Source organism: Doryrhamphus excisus, chromosome 3 (assembly GCF_030265055.1).
Source record: "Doryrhamphus excisus isolate RoL2022-K1 chromosome 3, RoL_Dexc_1.0, whole genome shotgun sequence".
Classification (NCBI taxonomy): Eukaryota; Metazoa; Chordata; class Actinopteri; order Syngnathiformes; family Syngnathidae; genus Doryrhamphus; species Doryrhamphus excisus.
The window spans coordinates 2832104-2846212 of NC_080468.1; the positions used below are offsets into that span (position 1 = coordinate 2832104).

At 48.8% G+C, this 14109-nt stretch overlaps 2 protein-coding genes across 28 annotated transcripts in view; one reads left to right on the top strand and one right to left on the bottom strand.

The window, feature by feature from the left end:
- dlg1b (discs large MAGUK scaffold protein 1b) overlaps positions 1–625 on the top strand; it is a 30853-nt gene extending 30228 nt beyond the window's left edge. For all 19 annotated transcript variants that reach the window (XM_058068720.1, XM_058068728.1, XM_058068721.1 and 16 more), the window contains one exon: positions 7–625. In XM_058068720.1, the coding sequence (XP_057924703.1) occupies positions 7–113 (107 nt within the window). In that variant the 3' untranslated portion in view covers positions 114–625. The remainder of the gene's footprint in view (positions 1–6) is intronic.
- Positions 517–13950, bottom strand: rasal2 (RAS protein activator like 2). Of its 9 annotated transcripts, none has more exons than XM_058068708.1 (18): positions 13439–13948; positions 10442–10569; positions 10258–10372; positions 8023–8129; positions 7398–7510; positions 7066–7219; positions 6887–6985; positions 6266–6820; positions 6049–6193; positions 4087–4231; positions 3765–4004; positions 3478–3682; positions 2974–3176; positions 2102–2894; positions 1890–2042; positions 1622–1824; positions 1451–1538; positions 521–1050 (listed from the first exon to the last, which is right to left on the bottom strand). In XM_058068708.1, the coding sequence occupies exons 1-18, from the start codon at positions 13557–13559 to the stop codon at positions 898–900; spliced, it is 3720 nt and encodes a 1239-aa protein (XP_057924691.1). In that variant the 5' UTR covers positions 13560–13948; the 3' UTR covers positions 521–897. The 9 variants fall into 9 exon arrangements, with proteins under 9 accessions (XP_057924687.1, XP_057924688.1, XP_057924686.1 ...); XM_058068711.1 differs by having other exon boundaries at positions 522–1050; positions 3481–3682; positions 13439–13947; XM_058068706.1 differs by having other exon boundaries at positions 522–1050; positions 10258–10375; positions 13439–13947.
- Between the last annotated feature and the right edge of the window lie 159 nt (positions 13951–14109).

Below are 14109 nucleotides of genomic sequence, written 5' to 3' on the forward strand. Positions count from 1 at the left end.
GTGTAGCCATTGTCCAGGGCGACACGCTGGAGGAGATCTATGAGCAGACCAAGCAGATTATCGAGGACCAATCGGGTCCTTTCATCTGGGTCCAGTCCAAGGAGAAATTGTGAGCGCCGTCCACTTTTATTTTGAAAAGTCCACCTGCCCTTCAACACTTCCCCACATGGGACACTTGGGAAAACCCGGAAGACCTAAAAAGACTCCTCTTTTGTGTGTGGCCATCACAAAAAGCAAATGTTTGCACGTCAGAGCTTTAAGAGCGTGTCACCCCCCCCCCCCCAATTCACACCTGTTCTTTTCAAAGCAGTCCTCTGCAGTCACTAGAGGGCGCTGTCCGCTTTTACTGCTCACATTAACCCTTTAATGAGGACAAAAGGAAGGAGGAGTGGTGGAATTGAACAATTTACTATAACGTTTACTAATGAGCTCTTCAATGACTGTGGCTTTATTGTTGCAGTGACCTACAGGTGGATTCTCAGTGCAGGACAAGGAGATTCTGAACGTGCTAAACTGCCTATTTTGTTATTAAAAAAAAAAAGTCTATATTGAAGTCAGCATTATCACTAATCTTTTCTTTGATCACTTCCTGTCTTTTTTAACCTAATAAAATCTGTTGAATCTGCTTCCATGGAGACAACAAACATTTACTGGTAGCTTTTATTGTGTACAGACAGGCGTCACCTTCGATGCCCCAGCACAGTGGAGTGTTTTCAGTAGCTCGTCAACAGGAAGTGGAGAAATAAATTATAAATCAGAAATAACCCCATAAAAACAGCTCCACTTCAAACCTTAAACGTTAGAAAACATTTTGTTGCACACACACACACACACACACACACACACACACAAAACCCTGCAGTATTTACATACTAAGCACACCCCCTACCCGGCTAATCAGCAGCTGCTGTTCTTGAACTCTCCGTTCTCAGTGATGGACAGCTTGGTGGGGTTGTTGCGGAGGTTGGCCGAACCATAACGCTCCTTCACTTGCGTCAGTGCCGCCATCAAACGTGAGTTTGTTGCATCCAGAGAGCGGATCCGCTTCTCCTGATTGGACATAAAGAGGGAATGCCAGGAACATATCTTTATCTGCTGCAATGTGGTTGGACTTGACAGCAAGTAACTTCAAAGTTCAAACCAAACCATAAAGCCAACAAAAGCAAAGCCGAACATCTGAGGTGGGCGGAGCCAAACACAAAAGCCCAGACCCCCACACCTGCAACCTGTTCAACCAATATGACGCTCGCCACTAGGGCGCTCTGATTGGCTGAACAGGTTGCAGGCATGTTGTCTCAGGAGGGGGGGGGTAGTGTTTCAATTACTTGCCTGCTTTTGTTTATTTTGATCCGTTACTGACCTGCAATCAGTCAAGAGACAAAGCAGCGCTACCTGAGACCGCCATTGTTATGGCAGGTCATGTGATGATGTAATGTACTGTGTGATGTACCTGAGCGTCAATGACTTCCTGTTTAGCTTCAATCACCGTTTGCATCTCTGAGTGGTCACGTTTCAACTCCTCTTCCACCGCCATGAGCCTGGAAGCACACAATGTTGTGAACTGGCGGGGTTGGGGGGGGTGGATGGGATGGGATGGGATGGGATGGGATGGGATGCCGACCTGCAAAGGATGTTCTTCATCTGCGCATCCTTCTCTTCTTGCTGACGCTTGAGTCGTTCCTCACTGTCGTCGAGTCGTGACTTATAGTCAAGGAGCAGCGTCTTCATGGAGAGTTCCTGGGCGACCAGACGGCGCTCGTACTCCTCCAGGCGTCGCCCTGACGCCCGCAGCCGCTCCTTGAGTCGCCAGATCTCCATCTCATACTACCAAGGGAGTTGCATTCAATGACTCGGATCACTTTTGGGAGGTTTGTTCGCTTCTCGTTTACCTTTTCGAAATTCTTGCCCTCCTCACGGCTCCGCCCCCCTCCTTCCTCGTCGCCAAGGTGGTCCTCCTGGTACTGACCGTTACTGAGAACCCAAGCTGCTGTCCTCTCCACAGGAGACATGGCCGCCGACTCCGCCTCCACCGGAGATGCCACCTGTCACATTCCAACAAGTTTCCTAAAGGTTGGACAACTTAACATCAATCAGTCATTACCTGCTGCTGGGTACTGCCCCTTGGAGGCGGAGCCATAGTGTCAGCGCAGCAGACGGACACCGGGTCGGTGATGGGCGTCAGCTCCATGGTGGCGCTGCTGCTGCTGCAACGTGAGGCACACTGTGTCCTGGACCCGCCCCCTCCCCGGCTCTGCTGCTCTACCTTCACGATGTGGGCGGTGCTCGTCGTCGCCGTGCCCTGCCGAGGTACGGCGATGGCTGTGGCGGCGCCCGGCGGGAGCTCGGGGGGGCTGTGACAGCATGGTGTGGAGCTACGAGCGCTACGCCTGCTGCCCGACTCGTCTAGGCTGCTGTCTGACGCCACATGACCTTTCACCCTTAACCGTTCGCCATCCGAGCTGGCGCTGCTCAAGTTCTCTGAGCTGGACGCGGATTGGGCGGGGTTACTCAGGTGGTAGACGGGGTTCTGAAATGAGAGCGGCTGCAGGCTGCGTTGATGCTTGACTGGGGGCTGCAGCGGACGCCGGGCCTGCGGAGCGCTCTGCGGCTGAGTGTCTCTGATTGGAGCTTTGCTGAGGGGCACCACCAACTCAGACGGGATTGCGGGGGCTACAGAGACCTGAGAGCCTGCCCTGTTGACAAGGGGCGGGGCATCAGGGATCCTCTGAGAGTCCTGCAGGTCCCCCATAGAGACGCTGCGGTTGCCCACAAGTGTCTCATCTCGCTCATCCTTGCCAGAGAAACTGGTAGCGCCCCAAAGATGGTGCTGGGCAGTCGTGGCATTGCACCCTACAACCACGGCCTCCGTCAGATCGCCGCCAGGACACGTCCTGCTGCACATGTCAGCGTGGTTAGCGTCGGTGTTGTGTTGCGTAAAAACAACATGGCTGAACTAGTCAGCTGACTTCTTACCAGTCAGACGGATCCTCAAAGATTCGTTGTAGGCCTGACGACAGGCTGCCGCTTATGTTGTGGGCGGAGCTATGGTGGTCCTGGAAAGGGCGCAGCTGCTGCTGGATGGGCGTGGGGACTGACAGGCTGCGGGAAATATCTCCCAGAATTCTCGGCAACGGACCCAGCTTGGCAACGGTGGCCTGCAGGAAGGAATTTTCACGCTGGGGTGTCGTAGTTAGCGTGCGCGTGTGAGAGGACAGCATCAGGATGCAGTGGTGTGGGAGGCAGAGCGGCGAGACCAACATGGTGGCCAGACAGGAAGTGCAGGGAGGAGGAGGTGGAGGAGGAGGGAGGAGACACAATGAAGGAAACTTAATGGAAGCAAACTGAAAGGTGGTAGATCAGACATGCTTCTCAAACATGCTGAGTCAGGTCACATGATGGGGTTGGGGGGGTGGGGGGGTGGGGTCATGCTTTGATGAGGTTAAATGAATGAAGAAATGATGCTTCGTAATCTACAACCACCTTATCCAGCTGAGAGACCACGTCCCACAGAAGAGCATGAAGGAGGGACAGCTCCCTGCCGAGGTCCACGTAACCCTCAAAGCCCGGCGTGTTGGATAGAGTCTCTGCATTGGAGATCTTTGTCAGGTAACGCATCATTCCGGCCCACTCGTGCTCCAGGAAGTCGTTCATGAAAGCCATGTACTCCTCCTTGTTCCCAAACCTGCGAGACGCATGTAAAAGACCACACACAGTCGTCATGGCAACAACTGGATGCTAAAGCACAGCCTTTGTGAGTAACCTACTTGGAGAAGTTGGCCAGGTTCTGGATGACTTTGGCGATGAGGGTGAGGGTTCGAGACGTGCGCTCGTCAGGATATTCCTGCATGAGCTGGAACAGCGATGGCGACATGATGGCCGGACACAGGAAGCGCAGGAAAAGGGAGGCGCTGATCAAACGCTTGCTGATGTCCTGCTGGTGACCACGGGTCACACACTCCTGCGTCCAAGACGCAAACACTTCCTTCAACTCACGAGGGAATACACTGCAACACACAGGAAGTCAGGATGTAAAACAAGGAAGTCAGGTGGTGTATTGCTTGTGATGTCATGGCTGCCATGGTATACCAGTAGGAGTTGATGATCTTGCAGAGGGCCAGCTCGCAGCACATCTTCAAGTTACTTTGATGCTCGGACAAGTTGCTGCTGGAACATCGACTGGGATCCACCTCGCAGTTCTCGTCAGACTCGTACAGTGCTTTGATGAACTCACCTGGAGACACAGGAGAACAATCTTAGGCTCCGTTTCGTTTGCTTATATGTGACCTGGATCTGATATTTTCATGCCAGTGTGAACACCACAATTCAGATTTTTTTTTTCAAATGCAACTCAGGCCTCATTCATGTAGATGGAAATCAAACATGTATGCGATGCGACTGCAGTTATGAATGGTCAGGTGGCATATATTTGTGTGTAATGCCATGCATACAGAGACTGTTTTCCCTAGTATTGGCATGGAAGTGAAATCAATGGTATTGAACATTACTGACACACAGAAATTAGACTTTAGAAATTAGAATTAATTCCAGACGCGCTACGTTCACATCAAAATGTCGAATTTGTTTGATAATATGAACAACAGCATAAAAAAAAAATCTAAATTATGAATCGTACCATCTGTATGTGAAACATGAACACATATTTATTTCCCATTTCTGTGCACTCTAACAAAAGAAAAAGAGTTAGTATGAGCTAGCTAACAATGCACGTCATTAGGACCTACCTATTTTGGCCCAAATTAAAAAAAAGAGCAACAGTGTTCTATTTATATAACTGACTTGTACATAAACAAAGCTACAGTGATATTGTTATGGTTATGATTTTATCTCATTTGAACATGCATCAGATTACAATTGAATGCATCACATAATCAGTTCACAGTTCCACATGTCCAAAAGGAGTAGGAAGAAGCAAAGCTTATTAAATCCTACCCCTCCATCTGGTACTTTTACAATCAGTAGCCACGTTTACATGAGATATTCCTCTTTCCGAATGACGTACCAGAAAACAGTGTATACATGGAAAGGAATATTCCAATGTCCTGTCTACATGCACCGCTATAATCTAACGGATAATAATCAAATGGGGCATGCGCAGTAAAACGTAAACAACATCACGTGATTCATCAAAGATGGCGGACGAGATTGTGATTACCACGGTTATTGGGACAGTTGCTATGCTTTTTTTTAAAGCAGCAACTTGAACGTTGAGTTCTTTTAAAGTTTGTATCAAAAACTAACTTTCCGCTGTAGTCTACTGATGACTGCTCGCCGCCATTTTCAAAACCTGAGAGACGTCTGCGTGTTACGTCACAGCTGAGCATGTGCTGAAAGAACGCACCCTGACAACTTTCCGTTTGATCGGGTACAAGATACTTCAATCGGATTGGGGAAAGGAATATTCCACCCCTGTGAATCCGATTATATATTCATACGGATTGGCACTTTTCTTTCGGAATGAGGTGTATACAAAGGTTACATTCTTTCCGTTTGAGCAAATAACCCAAATGGAATTGGAATATTTAGGTCCATGTAAACGTGGCTAGTAACTGTTACATTTGTTCACTTCCTGCTTTCCTAATATAGTTTAAATGTTTATTTTTGTTTTTTTTTTTGTCACGTACCGAAATACGAGGCGATATGACCATACAATGACATAATGGGTACCATAGTAACTGCCAATATAGTGATATGTATAGCACATCATGACTGATATTGTTATTGTAGAAGCTAACATGAAAAAAACCATATTCATCTGGTGGAGTAACACGCCTTGCTAGCTGCTCGTCTCAGCGTCACTTACAGACGGAAGAGTGGATACCTAGCTTTCGATTTGGAAGACTCAAGAAGATTCTGGTTTGCTGTCAGCATTAGAGCTTCCTAGTCAAAATAGGTGTATCCCAATGATGTGCATTGTTAGCTAGCTCATACAGACATGGGACACGTGTTCATGTTTCATATAAAGATTGTGGATGATAGGCAAACAGCTGATGTCATCCACACAATGCACATGTGTGTGTATGTTCTCACCGAGCGCGTCGTGCAGGTACTTGTGTCCGACCAGTTTCAGGTACTCCTCGATAGCTTTGGTAGCCAGCGTGTTTTCCCTGAAGATGAGGACGTGGTGGTCGGCGCAGCGGTCCACTTCTGACATCACCAAGTCAGTCAGGAAGTCCTGAAGGAATGAGAAGAGAATAATGATTCTTTAGTGCCGCTCAGCAGGCAGGCTCTGGGGGCGGAGTCTGACCTTGACCCTCCCCGTGCTGTGCAGGATGTGTACGAGGGCGCTGGCCATCTCCTCCTTGTTTTTTACGCTGATGACAGGCTCCAGCACGGAGCACAGCGTCCCGTAACCGTTGGTAATGAACTCTGCAAACTCCTTGTACTGCTCCATGGGGAGGATGGCGATGGTCTGGAAGCGCGACTTGATGCGGACAGAAGGCCCGCCCCCTTTCACCTTAACGGCGGTGGGCGTGCTCACTGGGTACCACCTCTCCACAAACTGGCGCCCCGTCACACTCGCCACGGGAATGTTGACGAGGCCCACATAGTTGTTCTTGTCCTTCTTCTTCTTCTTGTCCACGTCTCGGTAAACGTGAACGGTGATGCTGCGCACGGCAGGCAGGTCGGCCAGGTGGAAGTATTCGCCCCAGAAGAGGCCATCTTGTCGAGGCTTGCTGGTGGTGCGTACATACAACACGTCGTCCAGACAGAGCTCGCAGAAGTACTTCTTCTTGGGGGGCAGGTCTTTGGCCTCAATGATCCACAGCCGCAGAAGATGCTCCGCCCTGCGACAGTTGTCCTGGAAACACAAACGATGAAAGTCGGCAGAGGCATGCGGCGACAAGGTGACACGTACTGGACTCACCTTGTTGGGCTGGACAATTCTCCTCAGGTTCTCCATCCATTTGTCTCGCTCCGACGCCGACGGGCAGCTGAAGCACTTGGTCCCCCCTGAGTAGGTCACCTGACAGGAAGGAGGCATGGCAAACAGCTATGACATCATCGCACAATTATAACAAGGAGGAAGACGGCGTGATAGCTAACCTCGAAGCAGAAGTCCTGACCCAGAATGCTGCTGTGAACAGGTTTGACCGTCACCTCGTCCTCCATGTTGAGGTCCAGCACCTCCAGTGCACCTCCAGGGCTCAGCAGGGACTCATGAGACGTCCACTCCTTCACCCTTGGAGGGCCACGTGTCCTGGACCCACAGGAAAACAGCTTTAGAGGTCATGTGACTTCCAGAGAGTGCGGCCGATGTCCAAACCCAAGTGGGCGGGGCTCCCCAGACCTCACACCAATGAATGAACAGTGACACGGCGCCCTCGAGGGGAAGCCATTGCCAAATAATATTTATTGAAAGGATGTAGTCAGCGTACCTGTCAGTGTCAGCAGGTCGCAGAACAGGAAGTCTGAAGCTGGTGTTCCTGTCCGCTTTATTTTGACTTTTTGCCCTCTTGACGGACCCTTTGAGACGTTTGCTGAAGAAGCCCTGACACACACAAATCAGCACGTTTCTCTGTAAAATGACTCAGCATGACTCGGTATAAAAGATCTCTGCATGTAATCTGATTACTTATAGAATAACATCATCTTCGTTCCACCCATCACGCCATCTGAGTATGAAAGCACCGAGCACAGCAGCGGCCTCATTTCCTGCGTTATTAATATCCTCAAACGCACCCTTCAATCTTTTCACACTGCAGTTCTCTGATTACAATGATTGCGCCCTGTGATTGGCTGGCGACCAGTCTAGGGCGTACACCGCCTCTCACCCAAAGTCAGCTGGGATAGGCTCCAGCACCCCCCCACGACCCTAATGGGGATAAGCGGCATAGAAGATGGATGGATGGAGTACTCTGATTACTTTAGATAGCCACTGAGGCCACAATGAGTCCTGCTGTAATCAGATTACTTCCAGGGTGCAAGCAGGAAGTGTCTCCATGTGTTGCCATGGAGGGATGTGTGTGTGTGTGTGTGTGTGTGTGTGGGAGACAAACTCACAGGCACTTTGAAGGGAGACGAGCTGGGACTGTCTATAGGGATGCTCTTCTCGGAGCTTGACAGGCCAGAGAGGCTCCGTCTCCTCGGAGATCGCTCAGAAGACACTTCTGCAAAAGGAAGATGACATCAGCAGCAGCAGTAGCATTTTGTATGTTAGCGAGTTTGATGTGAAAAAGATGGACAAGAACGTCCCGGGACGTGGTCTGAGTTAGTGTGAAACGACATTAGGATGAGGCTACTCCCCTTCATCGATCCCCGTGCTAAATTTAGACTTTCACTTCCTGTCCGAATCTGAGCGAATCGTGTCTGATGGTGACGGCGTTGTAGGACGTGGTTGGAAGACGGAAAGGAAATCTTGCGCTAACGCGATGCCACCAAGCTCAGCAAAGGAAGTCAGCCATGACAGGTGGTCACATGACACACTACCTCTATCGCAGCTGTTTCCCATCATCAGAGGACCCCCAAGGTCACATGCGACTGGCCACACCTCTGCCACCTGTCGGCCAATGAGCTGAAATGGTCAAAGTGGATCTTGTTCCCGTCAGCATCCCTCAGCATGCGTCCCGCTGGTGTCTTCCCTCCTCCTCCTCCTCTCTCTCAGGGCGCCGTAGTTTTAGTGCGTTTATTCAATCAATGCCTCAGCTGCATGCCCCTCCCCCTCGCTCAACCTAGCTCACTTCCTCACTTCTCACGTGGGACATGCTCTGCTTCACTGTGATGTCGTCAGCAAAGACCAGGATGGGACATCTTTTGTCTGTCCCTGAGCAGCGAGTTTAACAGAGGTTGTAAGATGAGACAGGAAGTGACATCACAAAGTGACTTAGCAACAACAGCATCCTTTTGTCTGGTCACTTCAGCTCTCCCAAGGGACACACGGACTGACTGTTCCTCTGCAACTCCCTGGGGAGGCTGTCTTATGTTGAGGAGATGCCAAAAGAAGCTGATGACCGCATTTAGGCCAGCAGGGGGCACTCCACAGCGCCATCGGGTGAGAAAGCAGTAAAATGACGTGACCTACTAACAACCATTTAGCTTCTCCAGTTTCTCCATCCTTGATGCCCTTCGGCTTGACATGGTCTTCAAAACACTCTCACGCCAACTTAGTGAATAAAATCTTGTTAAAGAACATATAAAGTGTGTGCCATTCCTTCATGAGTGTGGGGTAGGTGTTCTCACTGGGCAGCAGTGGGTGCCCCGAGAGGTTCGCCTCATGCCCAAAGCAGACACAAGTCATACAGCACAGTAGAGAGCCACACTACTAGGACTGGGTTTAGAGTTTAGACAAAAGTCACAGCCAAATATGTGTGTCTAGTTTCCTACAGCATCTGTTACTTTATATGCCAATAATATGCAAATTAGCCAATGACATCTAAAAACTTCTGGTGATTTCTAGGACAGCCAATGGCTACTTCTCCTACTAAGGAGTTAGCAACAGTGGCGTCAGGGTCAGTGAGTAATGTGTGGCTGTTTTTTTCCATTGAAGGTGAACCGCTGTCGCCGTGTATATTATATTATTCAGGGCTCAAACCAAAAAAACAGTATGCAGATCAAAAAGATCCGCTGTGGCGACTCCGCAATCAGGGAAAAGCAGAAAGAAAAGCTGCAACAACCCCTCCATAGCTCAGCTTGACAGACTCAACAAGGGTCATGTAATGTGTCCAAACATTACTCCGTCGCCTGGCAAGGACAATCTAGCTTGCGGAACACGCATGGGTGTCCAAAGTGTGGCGCAGGGGCCATCTGTGGAATGTGGCTCATTGCAGAAAAAAAAACCCTACTAATACTACTAACTAATAAAAAAAATTATGTTTGACAGATTAATAGCCTCTGGGAAAATACATGTCAAACCTCAATTCCACAACTTTAAGAGTGAAAGATGACAAATTAAAGGAAATATTATATACATTACAGTATTATTCTTAATTATTATATAATAATATACATAATATATACATATTTTATAACAATGGTTTATTTGGTGTCCAAAGATGTAGACAATAATATCATTTAGCGTCAATTTCTGGGACAAAAGACACCTGCATTGTTTTGCAGTTAAATTAAAAAGTTGAGATGGGTGCCTCGTGACACCCCACATTTTATACACATTCTTGCACACACACACACACACGTGTGCACATTCATAGATATATACATACACACACCTGGTATAAATGTGCAATTTTGTTTAACGACATAGCAGCTTTTCCCAATAGAAGCATGATTATAGAGTCTTACCTAACATAGTGGCGCCCTCTGGCTGAAAGTCAGGGAACTGTCCCTCTGAAGGGACACTGACAGTTCTTCGGAGGCTGCGAGCGTTCGCTTTGTCCAACATCTTCTCCTGAGCCTCCTTCTGTCAGGGTGAAAGGTCAAGTTCAATCAGACGTGACTTGAAGACAACATGAGGTCTTCGTCTCACCTGGTCATCCCTGCTGACAACAAGGAGCTGGCTGTCCGTCAACAAGCACAACTTCTTCTCCCACAGGGTGCCATCCACATATGGACTCTGACCACAGGAGAGGCGATGTGTCGGAGGGCCCTTGACGTCTGAAACACAAACATTTAATGTAACCAAAAGGGTAAAAGTCCGTGTATCTGTGCCTGCAGATGGCGCATGTCTGAAAAGATGCCTTCAATTTTTGCTGGGAATATTCAGTGTTCGCCTGAGTGCTTCTCTCACTTGAGAACTGGACCTTTTGGCACAAGAGGTGGACTTCCATGTAAGAACTCAACAGCAAACATTAGAATTGTAGCTGTGAGTTCATGTCGACAAAGACAGGAAGTACTGGCATGACGCGCCAGGTGGTCTTATGACACTACTTGTACCACGATGCCATGCCTACTGCCAGAGAGGTGTAGACACGGCGCTTGATGATGACTGCACACACAACCATGTGAAAGTAACTTGACTCTTCTCAACCTCGCTGGGAATGTTGGCCACCTGTTCTCTCACTCACATACATACACACACACACACACACACACACACACACACACACACAGGCCGCTTTGTGTGACAACCTGCAACAAGCAGGTGATGTCTCTATAGCAACCAGTAAACACAGCAGATATCCACCAGTCAGAGCACAGGGATGTTACATCACAAGGTTATCAAGATGGACCCACAAAGGGAGGGGCTGGCTGTGGGAGAGCTAAGAATAGAGACCAGTGTGACCCTGACACACACATGCGCACACAAACAATAAGTTAGTGATGTAACCTGTGCTCGTTATGGTACGAGTTAACCTGCCTGTATTCTACTGCAAGCAGGTGGGAGTCGGAACGGTTCATACCCTAACAAGTGAACGGAAAAAAATTCAAAATACGATGACAAGACAAATATCACAAACATCCGCAATTAGCCTCGCATTAGTCAGTAGGCTATGCATATGTGGTCTAAAACTTTTGTTTTTTACTTTTACTTTACTGGTTGTAATGCCAAACCGCCTATGCATAGTTTTACAAGTTGTGGGAATACGCGGGACCATACGGGACGGTAACACTTGCGGGTTACACCAGTACAGTAAGTATACTTCAAATGTGAGTGGTGTGTATAGCAACAAGCATCCTCTCAATCTATGTGTTTTTCTTGTATGTTGTGTATGAAAATGTCTTTCATCACATTATCAATAATAATCAATGACGAAGGGCATTGATGGCCAGGACTGTGTGTTTCCAATCAAATCAATTTCTGTCTTCAGCCTCATTTAGACTCAAAACAGGAAGTGACTTCACTCTGCCTTTACATGATGCGAAGTGGCGGGGTCTAGAGTTAAAAGCTGGGATTCATGACATCATGTGACCTGACCTTAAAGCTGTTGTTTTATTATGTGATGTCACTTTGCTTAGTTATGTTGGCATCAGTGTTAGTAAGTTGGAAGAAGAAAGCGCCAACGTGACGTGAGAAAAGTTGTGTGGGGGCTACAGGAAGCAATGCTTACCAGAGAGTCCTCCAACAGGGACCACAACTCTGCTGATCATGTGCGAGAAGCAACAGAGAGATTGTTTATCCGGGTCCGACTGCACCTTCTGGAGCAGTGTCCTCTCCAGGACAGAGGAAGTAGAATGCTCTGAGCGGAGGACGTTCAGGATTGTACTTAGACGTCCACCATTCAGTCTTGAGGCCATGCTGTCACCGGACATGTGTCCAGTGGCTGCTTAGGATGCGGTACACGACTGAATAGGTATTGCCACTAAGTAGTCCTTCCGGGTCTCTGGACTGGATCAAAACTTTGTGGAGCACAGCCATCAAACTGCTTCACATCGACAAGTCACTTGCCTTCTCAACAAGACACTTCCTGTCGAGATGTGTGGCATCAAGTAGCAAATCAGGTTCCATCAGACTGTGGTTTCCTGTGTGAGCAGGATGTGAACATCACTAGATGTTGATTTGATGACAAGAGCGAAAAAAGGCACGTCTCGGAAGGCTTTTCACCTGTCAGGCAAGAAGCCATTTCCTTGCATGTGAGCGTCATCAGAGATTGTGTGACCACTCTGATTGGTCAGCTGAGCGAGAACAGTCTCAAGCACAGTGTGAAGACAAACAGGAAGTCAACTTCACACCTGCAGTCCCCACAGATGGTGTACAGCACGTGATGAGCCATTGGTGTGACGTGCGCACCTGTATAAGCATCCATGCATGCGACGCGTTGTCATTGTTATTTCCTGTCACTTCCTGGTCCAGGAAGTCCCCCTTGTGGCGTAAGGAAACACCAGTACACAAAATAGGAAGTGTTTAAGAAGCGTGGGAAGGATAACATCCCCGCAGAGCAAAGGAGGGTCCAAGACCTTTATCCTGTCGGAAGGCTAAAAATAGCCATCAACAAGAGAACTCCCAGTCTTTGGCGACCACTGGACCAGTGACCACATGGGCAGGAAGTTCCTCTCGTGCGACAAACGATGGAGAAGGATGAAAACGCTGAAAAATTGTCGCTGAAGTTGTTTTTTTATTTGGAAAAGTAATCATAGACCAACATCCCGTTGAGCCCCTCAGGGAATTTTCCACTTCCTGTCACATCTCAGCAGACCAGGAAGTGAACACTTGTGGTCACACGGGTGTTGTCTCTGCTGTCCGTGAGTCATGAGCTCATGTGGAGACATTGAAGACTTTCAAGGAGCCCGATTTTGTAGCTATTCTGGTTTCATGTGAGTAATGGAGTACAGAGTCTTGAGCCTGAGCCAAGTGAGGGGGACGGACTACATCTTTACAGTCAGACGTCATTCCCAAATGTGACGTTACCATGGAAACCAGATTAAACTGAGAACAAGAAATAGAGACATCACAGACGCCATGATGTCATCAATCACTGAATCAAGCCGGCTGACCTTTGACCTAAGACGGAAGAAGGACTGGTCCGACTGGGACTACACTCGATCCGGTCAATCAGACGGGACCTTCCCATCCAGATTTTCTTACCGTAAACCCGGAGCCATCCCTGCTGTTGGGACACCGTATCCGCCAGGATCCGGTCCAATAGGGGGTCCACCAGTCCACCGTGAAGAGAGTCCACGTCGCCGGTCAGGGAGTCCGAGTCCATGTCCACGTTCCGAACTTTTGCTCTTTGGGAGAACACTTTCAGGCACCAAACAACAACTTTACAACTTAACTTTTGTCCACAACGCGCGCCAACACTTTCGCCTGCTCGCTCTTGCCAAGCTAGCTGCTAGCCGCTCTGGTAGTTCGGACTGCCGAGGTCCGGCAGGCTCCGCCTCATGGTTCCGCTCCTCCGGGTCATCTTGGAGGCCCGGAGCCCCCAGCACACCACAGCGACGTCTTGTTGTCTTGTCCAGAGGAACGCGTGGACGTATGGCGGCCGCCAAGTCCCAACTAAAACTCGCTGGAAGTAAAGGCTATTCTGCGCGTCCCCGAGAGTGCACGAGCCTGCACCAGAGCGCGCCCCTATGTCGAGGGGCACGAGGCAGAGAGAGCGTAGACAGATCGATTAATGGTCACTGATCGCTTGACCTGCTTAAGAAGTTCGTCTGCTTTGTAATTCCGATAAAATGGCATATTTTATGGTGAAAACGTTGACAATTACACAAGTTGTAATTGTAACTTGAATAATAAATTTGTGTTACATTTTTTCT